At 44.1% G+C, this 19,888-nt stretch overlaps 1 protein-coding gene across 7 annotated transcripts in view; it reads left to right on the top strand.

The window, feature by feature from the left end:
- Lins1 (lines homolog 1) overlaps positions 1 to 10,699 on the top strand; it is a 28,800-nt gene extending 18,101 nt beyond the window's left edge. For 3 of the 7 annotated variants that reach the window (XM_026784364.1, XM_005357783.3, XM_026784362.1), the window contains 6 exons: positions 1,909 to 2,426; positions 2,505 to 2,594; positions 5,251 to 5,392; positions 6,143 to 6,730; positions 7,791 to 7,962; positions 9,739 to 10,699. In XM_026784364.1, coding sequence (XP_026640165.1) covers positions 2,013 to 2,426; positions 2,505 to 2,594; positions 5,251 to 5,392; positions 6,143 to 6,730; positions 7,791 to 7,962; positions 9,739 to 10,609 — 2,277 coding nt within the window. In that variant the 5' untranslated portion in view covers positions 1,909 to 2,012 and the 3' untranslated portion in view covers positions 10,610 to 10,699. Of the gene's footprint in view, positions 1 to 365; positions 1,474 to 1,908; positions 2,427 to 2,504; positions 2,595 to 5,250; positions 5,393 to 6,142; positions 6,731 to 7,790; positions 7,963 to 9,738 lie in introns of those variants that run through there. The other 4 variants (XM_013350202.2, XM_026784363.1, XM_026784365.1 and 1 more) reach the window with 3 other exon arrangements.
- Positions 10,700 to 19,888: the final 9,189 nt, after the last annotated feature.

The raw sequence follows: 19,888 nt of genomic DNA, 5'->3' as shown, positions 1-19,888 counted from the left end.
AGAAGGGGGCAGAGAGAGGGAGAGAGAGAGAGAGAGAGAGAGAGAAGAGGAGAAAGAGACAGAGAAGGGGGGAAGCAGAAAAGTGGGGAGAGAGGCAGAAGCGAAGCTGCCTCTCCGAGAGGAAGATGAAAAAGAGCTTAGTTACTTTTCTGTTGCTGTGAAGAGACACTATGACCAGGGCAACTTATAAACAAACATTTAGTTTGGGTGCTCATGATTCCCAAGGGTTAGAGCCGTGGCTGTCATGATGAAGAGTATGGCAGCAGGCATGGTGCTGGAGCAATGGCTGAGACTTTATATTCCATCCGCAAGCGGGAGGAGGGGGGAGGCTGTAACTGACAACGGCGTGGACTTTGAAACCTCAGAGATCACCCCTAACAACACACCCCTTCCAGTAAGTCCATGCCTCCTAATTCTTCCCAGACAATTCCAGCAACTGCTGACCAAGCATACAAGTAAAGTAGAAGAGTCTTTAGATTCCGTCCTCATTCAGGCCGCCGTAGCAGCCGCGTCCATTGTAACTTCAGTTTCAGGGATCTGGCATTCTCTTCTGACCGCTCTGAGCACCAGGCATGCACATGGCACCTAGATATACATGCAGGCAAAGCACCCACATACATAAATTAAAGTAAAATTTTACAGAGGACAGTCAGGATCCATGGAAAATGCCTATGTGAGTAAAACTGTTGTGGTTTTAAAGAACTTAGGAATTGATGAGGGAATCAGGCAGCTGTCACAGCCCATTTAATGTAAGAGAACTCTGAATTTATGTGGAGGATGTGAGCATTCAAGTGAGTTCACAGAAAGAAGCACAAAGCTTCTTTTTCCCCAGCAGGAGAGGAATCTTTGCTTGTCCAAACAAAGGAGTCGGTGTGTGGCTTTAAGCTCTATATTTAGGAGGAGTAAGGTGGTCCAGGAGAGTCCCAGGGGCTCTAGCATTTCACTGGAAGAAGGTCGAGTCCTCTGTTTTGCTTATACCAGTGACGACAGCATGCTTCCTCCGACATTGACTGGCTGCCCCTATTTTCTGCTTTAAAAGCCATGTCTGTTCCTGAATGTGTCATGTGTATCTCACCCCTGGTCTCCATCATGCCAGAGAACTCTAGAACAACCCGAATGTGTACATTTCTGTTCAGTTACAAGTACAGTCTGCTCTGTTTGGGTTGCTTTTCCTTCCCTTCTTGACTTTCTTGGGATAGCACTTAAAAAAAAATGTTTTTACTTAGTTACAGAGGAGATGACTTAGGAGCCTAATATCATTGTTATTTAATGCGATATATAATTTTAAGTTGGAATTTAATAGTTAATAGCCGTATAGCAAGTAACTTCAGGTTTTAATCTATAAATCAGAGTGAAGTTTAAAAATTTTGATTTATCCCTGTGGTTTTGAACTGGGGCATCTGACAGTGTCTGCAGACATTTCTGGTCAACAGAATCTGGTGGATGATGCTGGGAGCATTTGGCTGGGAGACGGTAGGGGTTTGGGCAGGGTAGGGTGGGGATGGGGTGGGGGTTGCTTAACAGATTAAAGAGTGGTGCTGCTCCCCGTACAAAGGAGTCTGGCTCCACTTTCAGTGTTGCCAAGAGTGAGAAATGAGGCAGCCACCTAGAACTGTTAGAAGAAAGCTGGTGGTGCCGGCTCATGATCCTAGAGACTCGCTTGTCTGAGGCAGGAGGATCACAAGTTCAAGGTCTCCCTAGGCTACTGAGTGAGATCAAGGTGAGCCTACTACTGTGGGCAGCTTACAGACCCTATCTCAAAACAAGTGATAGACAGGGATAGGGATGAAGCTCAGAGGTTGAGCTCAGCAACTAGCATTATCTCTAACTTGAGACTAAGTGAACACAGTTTTCTTTCACTTGTAATACAGCTTAATACTTACAATCACGTTACTTTTTCTATTTCAGGCTTCAGTGAGGGGACATCTTAGAGAGTCATTGTATTTCTAAGTCTTCAATATTTACCCCTCGGGACTTTTAACCCTCTTACCATATACATTTTAGAAATCAAAATGGAAGATGTTGAAGAAATTTTGGACCAGTTATATAAGAAAGTACTTCTTGGAGCCACCCTTGAGGATGACATCCATGGTTACATCTTTTATCTCAACCCAAACCTCTCAGAGAAAGTTGGCTATACAGTAACCCCCTCTTTAGCACAGTCAGATGTTAATGATGCTCTGGATGGTGTGCCAGGCCAGCATAGACCATCTTCCAGTGAGTCCACCACCCTTCCTGAAGCACGGGAGTGTGCGAAGAGACACTTCCAGATGAGCAGGGCCCAGGAGGTGGCACTCCTTCAGTTAACAGTGATTGACCTGCTCCTGAGCCGAGTGCTGTCTACTGAAACCGAGGCCCACGCGAAGAAGGGGTACAGAGAGCTGACTAAAGCCCTTCTGCACTCAGCTGGAGTCGATTCCAAATTGGTAAGCCGCGTTTTCAGTGACTTGGATACGGTGTCTAGGCTTTTAGGCGTCAGCTAAACTGTGCCTGTCTGGCTGCAGGTCTGCATGCTCCAGAACGCGGATAAGTTGTTGTCTCACATGGCCGCCAAGTGCCTCTCTTCACTCCTCTATTTCCAGCTGAGAGAGAAGGTCGGTAAATCAGAGCAGAGTGATTTCTCTTTCAGTTTTCAAGTTGCTCGTTAGCATTGACTTTACTCCTTCAAACAGTTGAATTAGTAAGCTATTTGCACCCACCATAATGTGCAAATTCAAAAGTTGCCACACCAGAGTGGCCTGGATAGCCAAGATTGGTGGCGGGGTGTGTGCGCGTGTGTGTGTCTGCGTGCGCATGATTGAGACTTCTTTTCAGGTGGAAGAACAGCAACCTTTATTTTTCCCTGACTTAAAGCCTTTTATACCTCTACTGCTTCTGTGGAAAACCTCCGGCCAGAAAGAACACAAACATTCTTGCCAATTACAGACCACAAGGAAGTTCCACTGTCAGTCTGGGGAGTGAGGGCAGGTGGATCACAAAAACTCCCCCCATTTTATTTTATTGTTACTTTGGGTGGAATATCTTGTCTGTTGTGGGGAATAGCCCTCTAATATTCCCTATCTTAGGTGGCATCCTGCCCCCAAAGTATTGCCTGTCTGTGGCTACCCACACACATAGCCCTAAACCAAGTATCTCCAGGACTGACAGTGCCAACGAGCCAGACCAGCGCTGCAACCATCTAGCATGCACTAACTGGGTGGTAAAATTAACAAAAGCAGTATTCCAAACCCCTCTCATATGACGGTTGAGTTCCATAACAGTAGTAGAAGCATGCAATACAGTGCCATAAGTAACGTACATAACATGATAAGAGCTAGCCATTGAAAAGTCCAAAGATCAGTCTTGCTTCTAAACCAGAGCCACTTGTTGGTTTAAGGTCAATATCCAAAGCATTGCTGACTCTTTCAGCTACCTAGTTGACAGTCTCAGCTGTCTGCACAGTCTGGGAAAGAGCAACTCTGACAGCAGTATCTGCCGTGGCAGAGATAGCAATAATGGCAATCACAGCTGCAGTGATTCCAAGGTCTCTCTTCTGCCGATCTTTTATGGTCCAGCACTTTTTGCCATATTTGCTGATACTCCTGACACCGCCATGGTGTCCCCCAGGCTGGGCACCAACTGGGCCAGGGCAACATGCCTAGCAAAGCTCTGCTCCAGCTGCCTTCTGGCCCCAGATGCACTCTTTCTGGGTCCAAACTGCTGTACGAAGAGGAGCCGAACTCAGGGAAGCAGGCTAGCTGCTCCTGCTCCAGAACCATTGAAGGGGCCCGACCTTAACAGTCTTTTAGGGAATTTGGGCATCGTCAACCTGTTTGGCTATTTCCTGCTGAGTGGGGGGTGCTGCATTCTTGGGGGTATTTTACGTCAACATTTCAGGAGGTCTTGGTGAATCAAACTGCATAAATTTGCAAGAATCTATAGGTTCTCATCCTCTGTGGAGACAAAAGCAAAACCTCTTTTCCAAAGCATCAAATCATTAGGTCCATATTTTAAAGTCTTAGTTCCCAGAATCAAATGTCTTTCTCCAGTCCAGAACACAAAAGACAACACAATCAACACAATAACATACATCTGTACACATTCTATCTTTTGAGGGTCTCAATTCACCGTCCTGCCTCCTCTTTATTACTTCCCTACTGGCCAGTCACTGGAGGGCATCCCTCAGAGCATCTCTGGGGATGAAGAAACAAATACTCTGACTTGGCTTATTAACATTTAAGCCCCCTCCCGTAATAAATTAGGGGCTAACTTGAGCTGTTGTTTGTACAAAATCTTTGGCTGTCTTCCTTGTTACTTCGGTGCCTTGTTGCTTTAAGAGTTTCAGTTACTTTTTGAGGCCTACAATTCACCCTCACGCCTCTTTATACTTGCTAGTCTTTTGGAGGGTGTCTCTCAGAGTATCTCTGGGGATGAAAAAAACTTACCTTCCCAATGCACTCCTCGATTTAGCCAGCAGACGGAGCAATCTTGTTCACAAATCCCACTTTCCAGATCTCGATAGGACCTCCTCCACTTTGGCGCCAGCACAGCCTGGATAGCCAAGACTGCCAGGGGTGCCAGGATTGAGACAGGGAGGCTTCCTTTCAGGTGGAAGAATAGCAACCTTAATTTTTCTCTGACCTAAAGCCTTTTATACCTCTACTGCTTCTGTGGAAAACCTCCAGCCAGAAAGAACACAAACATTCTTGTCAATTACAGACCACAAGGAAGTTCCGCTGTCAGTCAGGGGGAGTGAGGGCAGCTGGATCACAACAAAAAATGAGAATAAAATAAGATCCTGTCTCAATAAGGAGAAAAGTGATTGAGCAGGACACCTGGCATCAGCCTCTGGCTGCCTGGTGTACTTCCACACACGTGGTTACACAGGGGCTTGCGAATGCACACAGATCCAGGACCTATTAACTTTGCACTCTCACTGCTTGTTTTTAAAGTAGTTCTTTGAATGTGAATACTGTTTATGGTAGAACATTTGGAAAGTAGGATAGTGTTAAAGAAAGGCGTACACATTCCTACACCATTATAAACAATGTGGATCTTTTCATGGTCTTTTTGATCCTTCGCTTACATGGTGTGTTACTTTCCTGCCTGAAAGAATATTAGAATATTTTTTCCTTGTTTTGTCAAGTATTTTCATGCTTTTTTTCACATAAACAAGTAAACAACATTTTGTGGTATTGTGTTGTGTAATAAGTAATTTTTAATCTTATAAGCAAAACAATTATAACAACCCTTTTGTTTTCTCATTTGTAGATGATGTTAAGTGATCCCTGGGTCACTTTTTGCCAGAAGCATCTCTCTGAATGCTCTGAGAGTGGAGAAGCAGTGCACTGCCTTTGGATTCTCACAGTTGTAATAAAAGAAGCCTTTAAAGATGCACAGTCCCAGCAAGCAGGTAGAGATGGCACTGTCCTAATGCTCATCCCCTCTCTCGGCAGCAGTGTGTTTAAAGTGAAGAATAAAATGTATGCTATTCCTCTTCTCTCTGGAAGTATGGAAGAATGTGAGAATTGCTCCCCTGAATTTTTTAATTGGACATAACCTTGGTGTGTGTGGTGTACGTATTTAGTGTGTTGTGTGTGTGTGTGTGTGTGTGTGTGTGTGTGTGTGTGTGTGTGTGTGCTTGTGCGGGAGGCCAGAAGGCAATGTCAGGAGTCTTCCTCAACTGCTTTCCACCTTGTTTGCTGAGATAAGATCCCTCACTGACTCTAGAGCTCATCAACTGGGCAAGACTGAGCTCCGTCTCCACCTCCCCAGATGTGGTTACTGATGTGTGTCACCTTGTCTGGCTTCTGCATGGGTGCCAGGGATTCTAATCCAGGACCTCGTGCTTATGCAGCAAGCACTTTACCAAATAAACTATCTCCCCAGCACTGAAGATTATCTTTTTAGAAAAAAATTAAAACTTAGTCATTAAATATTTCTTATATAGTCTGATACTATCCATATTTATAAAGCAAACATTAACTTTTTGTGATTAGCTGTTAATCTGTGTACCTTCATGTGGTCTTATTAGAAGTAATTGTTCTTAAACCTATTTTTTTATCTTACAAAGTGATGTACATGCCAATTGAATTGTAAAATTGTGTTTAGAGAAAACTTTTGTGTTTCCTGTTTCTTCTAACTACTATTTTTCTAATTTCAGAAATCCTAGAACAGCTCTTGGCTCCTTTTGACATTACTTTTGAAGTGTTCTACAATTCCTTATTTTCTCAGCATTTTGGAAACTTCCAGAATCTCGCTAATGTGGTCAACATCCTGGTGTGCTTCCTGGAGCTGCTGGAACTTCTCACAGCCTCCAGAATCCACCTGAAACTGCACTTTCGAAGCCAAAAGATACTATTTTTGAAACCCCGTGCTCTAGATATTCTTGCCTGGCCTATTCCAGCTTTTGTTAAGAGGAAATTGGTTATAGTCATCAAAAAGTGCCTTCTTGGTAAAATGGGAGAGGACCTCTGCCGTGGATCAGTGCCTGCCCTGGTGTCACCAGACTATCTTCTGGACAGTGACGTGCTGGCCTTAGCTGAGGCACTTCTGTACAGGGTACATCTGGGGTTGTGGAAGGAGTTGTCTGTTCCTGGAAAGCCTTCCTGCTTTGGAGGAGACGAAGTTCAACCTGGATGCCGACCCAGGCCTGGCCCTGATCACGTCACCCTGAGAGCAGCAAGCTTAATTACTTTGAAATCCTTGGAAATCAAGTTCCAGAATTGTACCTCAGCAACTGAAATGGAAGGTAATTCTCCAGACTCATTTTTAGTCAGAGCACTATGCAATTAATTGTTCACTTAAGAAAAGTGACTCGTGATTATTGAGTTTAAGGCGAGTGCCATTTCCTTAATATATTTATATTTTCCTGATTAAATTTACTAAATACTTTTTCAAAGGGAACAGGGTTGTGGGGTACTGGAATTTTAAGAAGCTTCTTAGCTTTTTTGTATAATTAATATGCATAGAATAATGAATACAAAAATAGTTGCTTTTGAGTCACTACCAAGCAAGTAGAAGTCAGTTGACATTTAATAGTATTATTCATAAAAGCTCTATGACTATGTTCGTTAGTGATAATGAGGAGTTGTGTTGAAGCTAGTACGGAAAGTTCTGTTGGTAAAGAACTTGTTGCACATAACTTGAGGGTGACAAGCTCAGCATTGACTGGAGGAACGGCTTCCAGTGTGGGTGTTGTAGAGGATATGTCTTCCATCTCTAGAGGAAAGCAGACAGTGGCTGTCTCCAGCTAGCTGCCTTGACCTCTGGGGCTCTCCTAGACATCATTTTTAAGGATGTTCTCATTAGCGCAATTACAGTTTATGACACTAGGTGGCATCTGTTACATAATTCAGAGGTTTGCATTGCAGTTAAACTCCCAGGTCCTGTCTGGGTTTTTGCCATACTTTAGTTCTTTATCAAGCAAAAGGAAGATTTTTCTGTTGTGTTTGAAGCCATTTCTTTTTATGGTTTAGCGGTCTGTAGTTAGCAGAAAGCTGGGCTTGCCAATGAAGAGATTGTTGTTGTCCACTCAGTTAACATGCTTTCGTATTGAAATCACATATTTTTTTTCGTAGACAAACTGTGACTAGTTTTTGGCAGATGGACACCCTGACTATATGTCTTGAACAAGTGTTCCGCCATGAGTCACCTTGCTATTCTCAGATCTTCATTTGTGAAAAAGCTAATCCCGACTCTAGGACCCGAAGGTGTGGATTGCGATAGTGCACTGACAGATTTGCATACAGATGAGATGTTATTTGTGTTTGTAAACATTACCTGCCCTTTGAAATCGCTGTTGTTTGAAGTTGACTTGCAGAAGTTCATGTCCGAGTTACTGACCTTCTTAAAGCCTCACCTTCAGCCCCCTCTACAATTCCTCAACCCGTGTGAATGGCTGTCCAGGGTCTTCATAGAGCAGGACGATGACATGCTGGAGGCTGCCAAAGCATCCCTGAGCATCTACCTCCAGTTGACCAGGTTTGTGTATTTCAAGTACGTTTGACTGCCTACAAGCCAGAGAATCAGGAGACATGCACGTCAGAAAATGTGTTTCTGCCTGGTGCATTATTTTTGTTTTCTACTTGGATAGAACTATTTATGGTTTCCTCCCGTTTAACTCCACCTTACATGAAAATGGATGCTATGTGTATTATCCTTAGAAGCAAGCAGCACAGGGATAGTAAAGCAAGATCAGAACCCCTGAGTTCTGGTGTTGCCTATGGGGGTCAAGGTAAGCCAGTGCCCTCTCTGAACCGCAGCTCCTGGTTAAGAACCATGTTCTTAAAGCCTCTAAGACTTGCTTGTTTGAATTAAGCTTCTAGCTGGTGACCCTTGCCTTGGTCAAGAGAATACAAATGGAAGTAGCCAGCGGAGCCTCTCCAGGCTTGCACTTCCAGCTCCACTGCTCCAGGCTGCTCCCTCTGGAGGCGCATTGCTACGATGCTCCATTCCTCCAGGCTGCTCCCTCTGGAGGCGCATTGCTGCAATGCTGCTGTCCCAGGTCTGTTTCTGCTTTACACCTGCAGCAGTGTCTGGAATGGCTTCTGAAGCTGACAGCCAATGACCCCTTCCATGCTGTCTGCTCGGCTTCATTTCCCTCTCCCCTTGCCTGGGAGAAGGGCTGTCTCACTGATGACTGGCGACACAGCCTTCCTTGTGCTTGCTACATTAGGACCCAGCTGGCAATGGCTTAGTGTTTGGGGCCAGTTTTCAAAAGGTTCTATTCGAGAAACAGAATTCCTACATGTGATTTCAGTTAGGCTCAAAGATAGTGAAATTTTCCTATCATATTTAGATTACATATTCAAGAGTATGTGTTGATTTCACTCAGCACTGCCTTCTTATGCCTGTTCTACATGAGCCTCACTGCCTTCAGGTCACTGTGTCCAGAGTGGTAGATTTTTATGCCATGAGTTCAAAATAAAAAATAAAACAATAAAAAAAAGCCATCCTGTTAAGGTTTTCTTGTTTGTAAATGACAGAAACCATTTCAAACTATTTTAAGCAAAAATAGAATGTTTTGAGGCCTGGTTGAAAGTTTTTTGTTTTGTTTTGTAAGACAGGGTTTCTTTGTGTGTCCCTGGCTGTCCTGGAATTTACTCTGTAGTCCAGGCTGGCCACGAACTCAGAGATCCACCTGCCTCTGCCTCCTGAGTGCTGGGATTAAAGGTGTGCACCACCACCCAGCCAGTTGAGAATTTCAAGGGCATCAAACTGACATCAGATATAGCACTGTGTGTATGTGTGCATTTGTGTGTTTCTGTTTGTCTATATCTTTTTGTGTTTGTGTGTGTGTGTGTGTGTGTGTGTGTGTTGTGTATTCCATGTATTCAAATCATGCCAGCCATTATTTCCCCTGCTTATGATCTCACAGCCTGATTCCTTCTCAGGCCTGGCCATGAGAACACGAGAAGCTTCACCCTTCCTTTTCATCAATCTTAAAGTCGAAATTTTCCTTAGCCATAGAGATTTCTCGGAGAAGATAAGATTGTGAAGCCATGTTCTGATTGGTCAGTTGGGGTCACATGTCTACCCTGATATGGCAGTCTTGAGCCCCACCTTAAACATGGAATAAATTGACCTCATGAAGAGGGGCTGCTGATATTAAGGAAAGGACCCTTGTGCAGACAAAATCTGAAACTGGTTGGTCGTGAGCAGATTTGGTTTTGATTTCCTCTTAAAGTGATTTGGCGGGTGAGTGCTAGTGTCTGTGAAGCCCTGTCATCCTGAGCTCTCCCTTGTCTGTGTTTGCAGAGGCAGGGACCACACCTCTGGAAGCCTGACTCAAGAAGATGAAGCATGGACCCACTCCACTCATAGCAATGGCTGTAATCCACACTGTATTTTCTTGTTCTTATTAAAGAACATAGTGTTCGACTCTACAGTTCTTCTAGACTTCTTGATTTCCTCCGAAACCTGTTTCCTTGAATATTTTGTTAAATATTTGAAATTGCTGCAGAAAGACTGGCATCACTTTCTGTCCGTCTGCAAGTTCTTTGATGCAGCTGAATCACAGTGTGGAGCAAATACTCGTGATCCTGTCCCCTCACTTGTCCACGACAGAAGCACCAGCCACACAGTACCTCATGCTCTGGCTTCTTCTGTTGGCCACAGAAATGCTTGCCCATGGGTCCCCTGGACTTCTAATGCCCGCTCTGAGCCCCAGAATCAGGTGGTGATGCCCAAGGAAACTCACACAGTGCCAGCTCATGGCCCACCTTCCCAGACACCACGGAGTCTGGTAGATTATGACAGCTCGGAAGATTCTGATGAGGAAGCCACAAGTCAGCATTTAGCAAACAGCAAACAGACTTCTTTATGTCCAGAAATGAGCAGAGAAACTCAAGGCCTGCCTAGGACATGTAAGGACCAAAAAGAACTTAGCCTGGAGCCTCAGCTGAGGCCTCTGCTTCCTCAAGAGTCTGGTCCTCCCTTCTGTGCTGCTGGGGAAGTTGCTCCCAATGGGGCTGTCTGGGAAGTGGGACTGTTTTCTAGAGCAGTGAAATGCCTGGAGGAGCTACAGAGTGCTATTTACCGTTTGCAAGAGAAAAATCTCTTTCCTTACAACCCAGCCGCGCTTCTGAAGTTGTTGAAAGGGGTGGAGGCGAAGTGCGATAAAGCGTGAGCTCTGGGTGACAGCGGCAGTTGGTCCTCGGGTTTGCTTTTTTTTTTATATAAACTGCATATCTGAGTTAAATAAAACCAAATCAAAGCTGCAGAAATGGTTTCCTGAGTCTCTGCTTTACGGAGCAGCCCAAGAAAGGTCCATTCCATGGCAGGTCACGTGGTGCAGCTGGGCAACAACTGAAGTATGCTAGTTCAGACTACACAGAAATGGCCGTGACAGGTGACTGCGTATGTGTAGCCTAAAACGAGTGAGCTGTACCATCTTAGCTCTAGATGCCAGAAGCCTAAACCGAGATGCCTTCCCTGCTGTTGCTGCTGGTCACCACAGCACTGAATGTCCCTTGTAACTGTGTCTCTCCAGCCAGCGCTTCACGTGGCATAGTCCCTGTGTGCATGTCTGTCCACTCCATGTCTGAATCCTGTATGACCTCATCTTTACACCTGCAAAGATCTTACATCCCAGTAAGGCCACATTCATGGGTTCTAGATGGATATGAATTTGGGGGAGACACTAGCCCAGTTCAGTTTTATTTCTCTGAAGTATTTACATACAGCAATGACTAAAAGATAAACTTTGTGAGTCAGGGTCTTTATATGTATCCCAGGCTGGCCGTGAACTTGCTATGTAGTCCAGGTTGGTCCTGAGCTTACCCTCCTTCTGCCTTGGCCTCCCCAGTGCATGATTAATAAAAACCTCATTGACAGCCTCCCATCCACTGTTACCCACTCAGCTGCTTGCCCTTATTTTTGTTTTGTTTGTTTGTTTGTTTTGGCAAGGGCCTTCCAGGTTTCAGGTCCGGGAAGCTGTCCCAGTTGGTTCCGGACCATTAGTTCTGACTGGCCCTGTGTTCTCTGCACTTGATTCTGTCTCTAGCATAGCATCTGTCATGTTACACTTGAGTCAGCGGTCGGCGGTCTTTCCATCCGTCAGGTTCTTTTTATATTGTCCCCAGTGTCCAGCAGGTGTCATGCCACAGACACCACAAACGAGAGGAGATTCGTCTCCGGGAGCTGGAGAGTGTCCTGGAGAAGGCAGATGTGCAGAGAACTAGAACTTGAAGCTTATACGCACTCCCTGGATGCAGCTCCTTGTCAAGCTGTTCTTCAACTCCCATAAGGGATGGTAGCACTGTGACTATCCCTGTTTTGCCAGTGACGTCACTTGCAAGATCACCAGCTGGAAAAGCAATAGGCTGAGCCAAGTGGAGGCATCCAGGTATTCTGGCCCCAACATCCTTCCATACCTCTCTGTGATTTGTTTCCTGTTCTTCATGGATATGGGGAAAATGGAAATTGGTACAGCTGTTAGTGTGGGGGTGGAATAAGTGTAGTGGGAGGGTGGGATAAGGTCTAGAAGAGCAGTCAGGTCAGATGACCCAGATGACCCAGGTCAGATGACTGTGGAATTTGAGTCCTCTCTGTAGGCAGTGGAGAGCTGACAGGGCTTTTGATCTAATGCAAGTAAATTCCATGACAGTCATTCCATGAACCTAAGACACTGTTCTAACCAATGCTAGCAGAATAGAGGTTTATGTTCCACAGGGAGTGTCTTTGAACTGGTCGACACCAAGTATGATGGATGTTAGGAGCAACACTTGCACGGAACGACACTAAATGTTGAAAAACACTCCCTTCCTCCCCATATTCTGCTCTATGTGCATTCCCAGGACACCCAAACTCCAAGCAGGAAGCTAGAAGAGACTTTTCTGGAGTAATCCAAGGCAAGAGGAACATCTGAAGAGATTGGCAGTGGAGGCTCAGTGGAAGAAATGCCTCAACCAAGTCCTGCCCAGTGAAGCCCACAGTGGCAAGCCTCCCTGTGTGCACAGATATCAATGGGCATGCAAGCATGAACCGTCCGATCGTCAGGCCCTGGGAAGAGTGATGGGAAAGTGGAAGCCAGAGCCTACACAACATATTAAACGAGGAAGGAGTTGATCCAATAGCATCCGAGATAAGAGTATAAGCAACATGACACTAAAAGGTAGTAAGCAGGAAACAAATCCTTTTAAAACAATAACAGAAACTGAAAGATTCAAGAGAAATGTATAGGGTCCTGATTTGAAACCTAGAAAGTTTAGCAGAAGGGCAAAGAAATTGGAAAACGGGACAGAGACATGACTAAAGACTAGTTCACAAGGTTCAGTAGTTGAATTAAAAGGAGTACAACGTTGGAAGGGTGAGAAAGCAGAGTGAGCAGGTATGAAGGGGTTAGGGTAAAAATATGCTACACAGATGTACAAAATGTCTTCACGAAACCCAGTGTGATGGACCATGAGTCTGTGCCAGCAAAAAGCACAAAGTGAGCCCTCTGGGCATAGAAGAAAGGGGAATAAAAAAACTGGGAAAGAAAAGTGTGAAAGAATTAGAGAAAAATGTGTTAGGACTGAGAGATGAAGTCTAAACAATGGGCAAGTGTAACTGAAAGGGGAATCTACCTGCAAAAAGTTTATACTCAACACTGCTGCTGCTGGTGATGGTGGTGGTGGTGATGATGATGATGATGGTGATGGCAATGATGGTGGTGGTGGTGGTGATGATGATGGTTATGATGGTGGTGGTGGTGATGATTATGGTTATGATGATGATGATGATGGTGATGGCGATGATGGTGATGGCGATCATAGTGATGGCGGTGATGGTGGTGGTGGTGGTGATGATGATGGCGATGATGGTGATGATGGTGATGGCGGTGGTGATGGTGGTTATGATGGTGGTGGTGGTGATGATTATGGTTATGATGATGATGGTGGTGGTGGTGGGTGATGACCACCAAATAAATGAAGAACGAGTCTTGTGAGGAAAATAGTGAACCGCATTTTCACCTAGTGACTTTCAACACTGTCATCAGCTCAAGATGAGGGCCATCAGACAGAAAATCTCTGCCGAAAATCAGAAGGTCACCATTAGTAAAAGGCACAGGAGCTGTTTACATGCAGATATGGCAGTTGTTGAAGATCTGCTTGCTCTGAAGACAGAGACAACAGGAAAAGATGGGTATCGAGGGTCTGAGTAGAATGGAAGTGAAGGAGAAACAACAGGAGCTGGGAAGAAAACTACCCCTGGAGTTCAGGAGCAAGGATGAGCAGTCTGTGAAGGGGCTGCCTGTTAGACATCTAGATCACTAGGAAGCTACTGGGACACCAGAGAGACAGTTCAGTAAAGTGCTTGCCATGTAAGCATGCAAACCTGAGGCCAGTTCCCAGCACTCACTGAAAAGTTAGGCCCTATGGTTCAAGCCTGTAAACCTAGTGCTTGGGAGACAGAGGTAGAAGGATCTCTGAGCTTTACTGGCCAGCCAGTCTAGCTAGATTGATAAGCTCCAGGTTCAGTGAGAAACCATGTCTCAAAAGGTATGGTGGTAAACTGATAAGAATGATGTCTGAGGGGGCTAGAGAGATGGCTCAGTGGTTAAGAGCACTGGCTGCTCTTCCAGAGGTCCTGAGTTCAATTCCCAGCAACCACATGGTGGCTCACAACCATCTCCAGTGAGATCTGATGCCCTCTTCTGGCATGCAGGCATATATGGAGGCAGAACACTATATACATAATAAAGAAATAAAATCTTAAAAAAAATTATGTCTGAGGCTGGCCTCTGTCTTCCACATTTGCAGGAGCATTCAAGTACACATCCACTCAATATACAAATGTTCTTCGTCTAATGTTTATGAGGAGGAGGCTTACAAGATCCCTTCTCCAAGGATCAGTAGCAGGTTATTAGCCTCTGGGGGAAAGGAAGACTATCTTCTTTCGGTAGTATGGTCACTGATAAGCTACTAAGTAAAGCTAATTAAATTTGTTGGTCACATACATACACACCCAAAGGCATGAAAGTCTTTAGAAGAGGGACTAAATGGAAGATTACAGCAGTAGGGGTGGAAAAACAGGATTAAAATTAATTCAAAATGATTTAGTGGTTGGTACATTTGGGGAAGCCAATTTGGTCAGACCCAAATACACAGGGAAAGGGAGAAGGCGGTCCACACAAGGACAGTGTTTTTCAACCTCTTTGTGTTTTCTGTGTCATCTGAATACTGGAATCTTGGGTGGCCACCCTAATATAACAGGGTAGTAACATGCCATCCAAATCAGAAACAGTTTAACTCTGTCATTGAAAGGGAAATTCCATTCCACTGACACCACTCTGGCCACCCACGATACCTGCCGCCCATCTTCCCACCTCTTCCTCTAATGTGTGGGACCCATACCCCATCCTGTGACACAACCCACTGAGGTGCCATTCAGCAGACCTGCGAGGCACAGGTATTTGGAAATGTGACCTACATATTGAGCTATGACCAGCCTCATTCATGACAGCATCCTAAGTCACCTTGCTTTACTGAAATGGCTATTTGCAAACTGAGCTGAGGGGGAAAATACCTTTCTTAACTCTACTGTCATAGATTAGAATCACAAACTAATTTTATTTTATTTTGATTTACTTATCTATTTATTTAATTTTGGTTTTTCAAAATAGGGTTTCTCTCTGTAACAGCCCTGCCTGTCTTGAAACTCGCTTTTTAGACCAGGCTGGCCTCGAACTCACAGAGGTTCTCTTGCCTCTGCCTTCCAAAGTGCTGGAATTAAAGTTGTATATCACCATGCCATATACTGGGCTTTTTAAAAATATATATACATATTTTATAAATTTAGGCTTTCTCCTAAGTGCTGGTATTAAAAGCATATACTTCCACACCCAGTGAATGCTTATTTATTGGTTCATTTGTTTTTTTTTTGTTTCCCTTTCATAGATTACATCCCAACCACAATTTTCCTTCCCTTCTCTCTTCTCGACCCATTTTCTCCTCCCAACTCCCTTTCCCCCCAGATCCACTCCTCTTCTGTTGCCCTTCAGAAAAGGGCCTAGCTCCCAGGGATATCAACCAGACATGGCATATCATATTGCAACAAGACTAGGTACCTCCCCTCATATTAAGGCTGTGCGAGGCAACCCAGTAAGAGGAAAAGGATCACAAAAGCTGACAAAAGAGTCAGAAACAGCCCCTGCTCTCACTGTTAGGGTTCCACAGGAACTCCAAGCAAGCACGACCACAACATATATGCAGAGGGCCCATACAGACTCTCTGATTGTCAGTTCAGTCTCTGTGAGCCCCTATGAGCCCTGTTTGGTTGTTTCTGTGGGTTTCTTGTGGTGTCCTTGACCTCTCTGGCTCCTAAAACCCTTCCTTCTCCTCTTCTTCTGGTGGGAGGGGTAGGGGAAATGCCTTTCTCAACTCTATTGTCATAGATGAGAATAGCAAACTAATTTTGAATGTTCTGATTATTCTCAGAATGATGGAGTTGAAACTCAGGCCAAGGCCTTTAGGTTAAAGCCATGTATTCCCCCATCTAATGGCATCATGGGTGTATTTAGTGTTTAAGCACAGTAGAAGCCCCTCTTGATACTGAGTTTTATGAAGTTAATTGGACTTAACTGTTACCTGGTCTCCATATGTGGTGAAATGGCTGTTTATGAAGATCTACATTGTGTGTTTCTCCTTTTCAGGAATTCGGCTTTATTTTTACGCTTTAGGTCTCTGGTTTAAACAGAAGCATTGAAAACTGTGCGCTCTTTGTTCCACTTCATTTCCATCATGAAAAGCTCAAGTTTGTTTTATGATGTATTTTTATTGGTGTGTGTGTGTGTGTGTGTGTGTGTGTGTGTGTGTGTGTGTGTGAATACCATATAAGTGCCTGTTTCCGGAGGCCAAAAGAGGGTATCATATCCCCTGGAGCTGGAGTTACTAGAGCTTGTGAGCCACCCAACTGGCAACTGAACTCAGGTCCTCTGTAAGAGCAGTAAGTACATGCTTTTAGTCCCTGAGCCATCTCTTCATTCCAAAGCTTAGTGTGTAAGCTAGGAGCTTAGTTGCTGAAGGAGGTAGGTTTTCAAGCACGAGTTACGTGAAGAACACTGGAAGGTAAGACTGCTGATAGGCTTATATGTGTCTCACTTTTTTGGTTGGTTTAATTTGAGTTTTTTGAGACAGATCTTGCCTCACTGTGTAGTCTAGGCTGGCCTGGAGCCCGTCGTCCTCCCGTCTGGGACTCCTAAGTGCTGGGATTACAGGCATGTAGCACCAAGCCAACAAAGATATGTATGTATGTCTGTCTGTCTGTCTGTCTGTCTGTCTGTCTGTCAGTCTGTCTGTATGTATGTATGTATGCATGTATGTGTGTACATATCTTTACTGTCAGAGGGGTGTGCGTTTAAATGTTTTAATCCCTGTTGAAGCACAGCACGTTTGTGATTGCTAGTGACATTGTTAAAAAGTTATCCAATAAATTGCAAGAAAGGGCAGGTTTCTCCATCTCTGAATCTCTGGATATTTTTGTTGTTTAATTGCTTCTATAAACCACAAATGAATGCCTGTATAGAACATTCTTCTTAATTTTTTTCTCATTTTGCTACTTTTCTGCATAATATTACAGATTTTTTTTTTAGTAAATGTTGGCAGGTAGTAGTCCTTGCTTGGATGTGGCATATAGTATTTTTTTTTCTTGGGATGGACATGCTAGATGTTGAATCCAAGGATTTGCACCTTGAAAACAAGTACTCCCCTTAAGTCATACCTCAAGTCTTGGCATGTGTCCTCCAGTGTTACACTTTTATATGTGCAGCAGATGGTGTGGTGTATGTGCAGGCAGGAAGCTGAGCATAAAGTCTTTCTCCCCTTCACTTGGTGATGTCTATCACAGATTAATAATTGAATCAGGAGGATGTCTGGAGGTGGTCACAACAACCCAAGTCTCTCAAGAGTCTATGTGAGCCAAACAGCTTGCCTTTTGTTTTAGGTTAGGAAACAGATCTGAAAGGAGCACTGAGTTCCTATGGGTCACCAGGATTCCACGTCCAAAGCAAACACACATTATTGCTTATTTCATTTGTTAATAGTCTGCTATGGTGGCCAAGGGCCACCCCCAGAGACAGTGGGTCATCACAGTTGTTACAAATGAGCCGGGTGACACACCTACTGTGGGAGGCTGTCTTCGTAAGTACTCCAGCATGCCATTTGAAATAGTGACATGCAAAAGCAGTTGGTGCTGGAAACCCAGCCTAATGTAATAGATGGATACAGGCTATACGGCTTGGGTTGTGAGCCATCTTCGGGCTTGGGGTGGGGGGGACACAACACCATGGTATCTAGAGAAGGTGTTGAGATAATCCGGGACAAGGCTTTGAGATTCTGTAGTACGTTACATCACAGTTGTCCACTTAATGAATTTATAGCACTAGAGATGGAACCTCTGGCCCTAGGCATGCTAAGCAAGTACTCTAACACTGAACTACGTCCCTTGCATATCACCTTCAGGCTAAGTGTCTTGATATGATTTCTTTGGTCTGATCATTTAGAAGAAATAGCTGATAAACCCATTTTATATAATTAACCCATTGTATATTATAAGCACAATCGAAAAATTTCATTGAATTATTTTCTATCTTTACCTATGTTTAAACTGTTAATTTTTTTTCTTGTGAATTTCACACTTGCTCCCATAGAGCTAATCTTATTTTGACTTTTCTCTTGAGCGATGTTTTCAGAGAGTATTCCCTACTTGATTTCCCAGGAAAAAAGAATAGGTTTCCTCAGCTTTTCTACATCTGATTGTATGTTTGTTTTACCATTTATTTTGTTTTTCTCAGTGACAAAGTTGTCTGAAGACTGTGTGTGTGTGTGTGTATACATAGTTAAATATGTTCACAAGAGGAAGCCAGGATTTGATGTCAGATGTCCTCCTCTATCACTTTCCACCCTAATTTTTGAGCAAACAGGACACTCCTGCTTTTCCTCTCCAGTGTTGAGATGACAGGTGTGTGCCTATCTGTCTTTATGTGGGTGCTGGGGATCCGAGCTGGCACCCTCCTGCTTACACACTGTGCCATCTTCCCAACCCTGGGATTAGTTTTGTGGGTTTTTTTGTTTTGTTTTGTTTTCTCTAGCAGCTGCCATTTTGCTGCATTGTTTCTGGACTTTACTATCTTTAAAAAGATTGAAGCCAGCTTCCTGTGGGCATTTTAAGTTTACTGAGCATTTCTGCTTCCTAGTTTCTTGTCTCTGAAATTCAGATTGTCCTGAGGTTATATCTAGACCAGATTCTCTTTTGAGAGCTCATCCCTTTCATCAGTGGTTCTCAACCTTCCTAACGCTGCAACCCTTTAACACAGTTCCTCATGTTGTTGTGACCCCAACCATAAAATTAATCCATTTCTACTTCATAACTGTCATTTCGCTAGTTATCAATTGCGATGTAAATATCTGATAGACAGGATGTCTGTTATGCTATCCCTGTGAGAGGGTTGTTTGACCCAAAGGGGTCATGACCCACAGGTTGAGAACCACTACATAGCATGTCAAGCACTGTATATGCCATGCCAGAGATTGTTTGTCAGTGCTTTTCCCTTTCAGCAGTATTTTCATTTCATTGCTCAGAGTTGTTCTGGCTGGAGTGAGATAAAACTCCAGTTATTGTTTGTAGGTTGTTTCTGCTTTTTAACCCCAGCCTTTAAAACTCACCTTCATCGCTGGTCTCCCTCCTGGGTTCGGGGAGGCTGTCTCAGCTCCACACCTTCATCGTTGGTCTCCCTCCTGGGTTTGGGGAGGCTGTCTCAGCTCCACACCCTCATCCTAGTTTCATCTTCAGTGCCAACCCATTGTCATTGATCGCGCTCTACCTTTTGTCCCCTCCTGAGCAGGTTATTCTTGCATTTTTGTTCTTTTGGTTTTTGTTTGTTTGTTTGTTTGTTTGAGATAGGTCTCTGTGTAGCCCAGGCTGACCTTGAACTCACTATGCACATAATGATGACTTTAAATTCTCCGATCCTCTCACTTATATCGACCAAGCACTGGGGTTCCTAGCTTGCGCTGCCACAGCCCATTTGATGGGGTGTTGAGGATGGAACTTCCGACTTCATGCCCCCTAGACAAGCACTCTATCAACTGCTCTGCACCCCCCAGCCCAGCTAGTTTTAAATCCATGATTTTTCTACTTCCTTATAATTTCTTTTCAGACATGTCTGTCCAGTTATCCAGCTTCTTATCTTTTTATCTCCTCCATGGTAAACTTACGATGAGATTTAACAAGACTTCATAATTCGGCTGCTTATTAACATAGAAAACAGATATGTTTTATATACTCATAATCTCTAAAGTAACTATCTCCTGAGTGCTCAATTTCACCAAATATTCTTCTTCTTCTTCTTCTTCTTCTTCTTCTTCTTCTTCTTCTTCTTCTTCTTCTTCTTCTTCTTCTTCTTCTTCTTCTTCTTCTTCTTCTT

Source organism: Microtus ochrogaster, chromosome 22 (genome assembly GCF_000317375.1).
Source record: "Microtus ochrogaster isolate Prairie Vole_2 chromosome 22, MicOch1.0, whole genome shotgun sequence".
Lineage (NCBI taxonomy): Eukaryota > Metazoa > Chordata > Mammalia > Rodentia > Cricetidae > Microtus > Microtus ochrogaster.
This window is presented reverse-complemented; position numbering and strand designations above follow the sequence as displayed.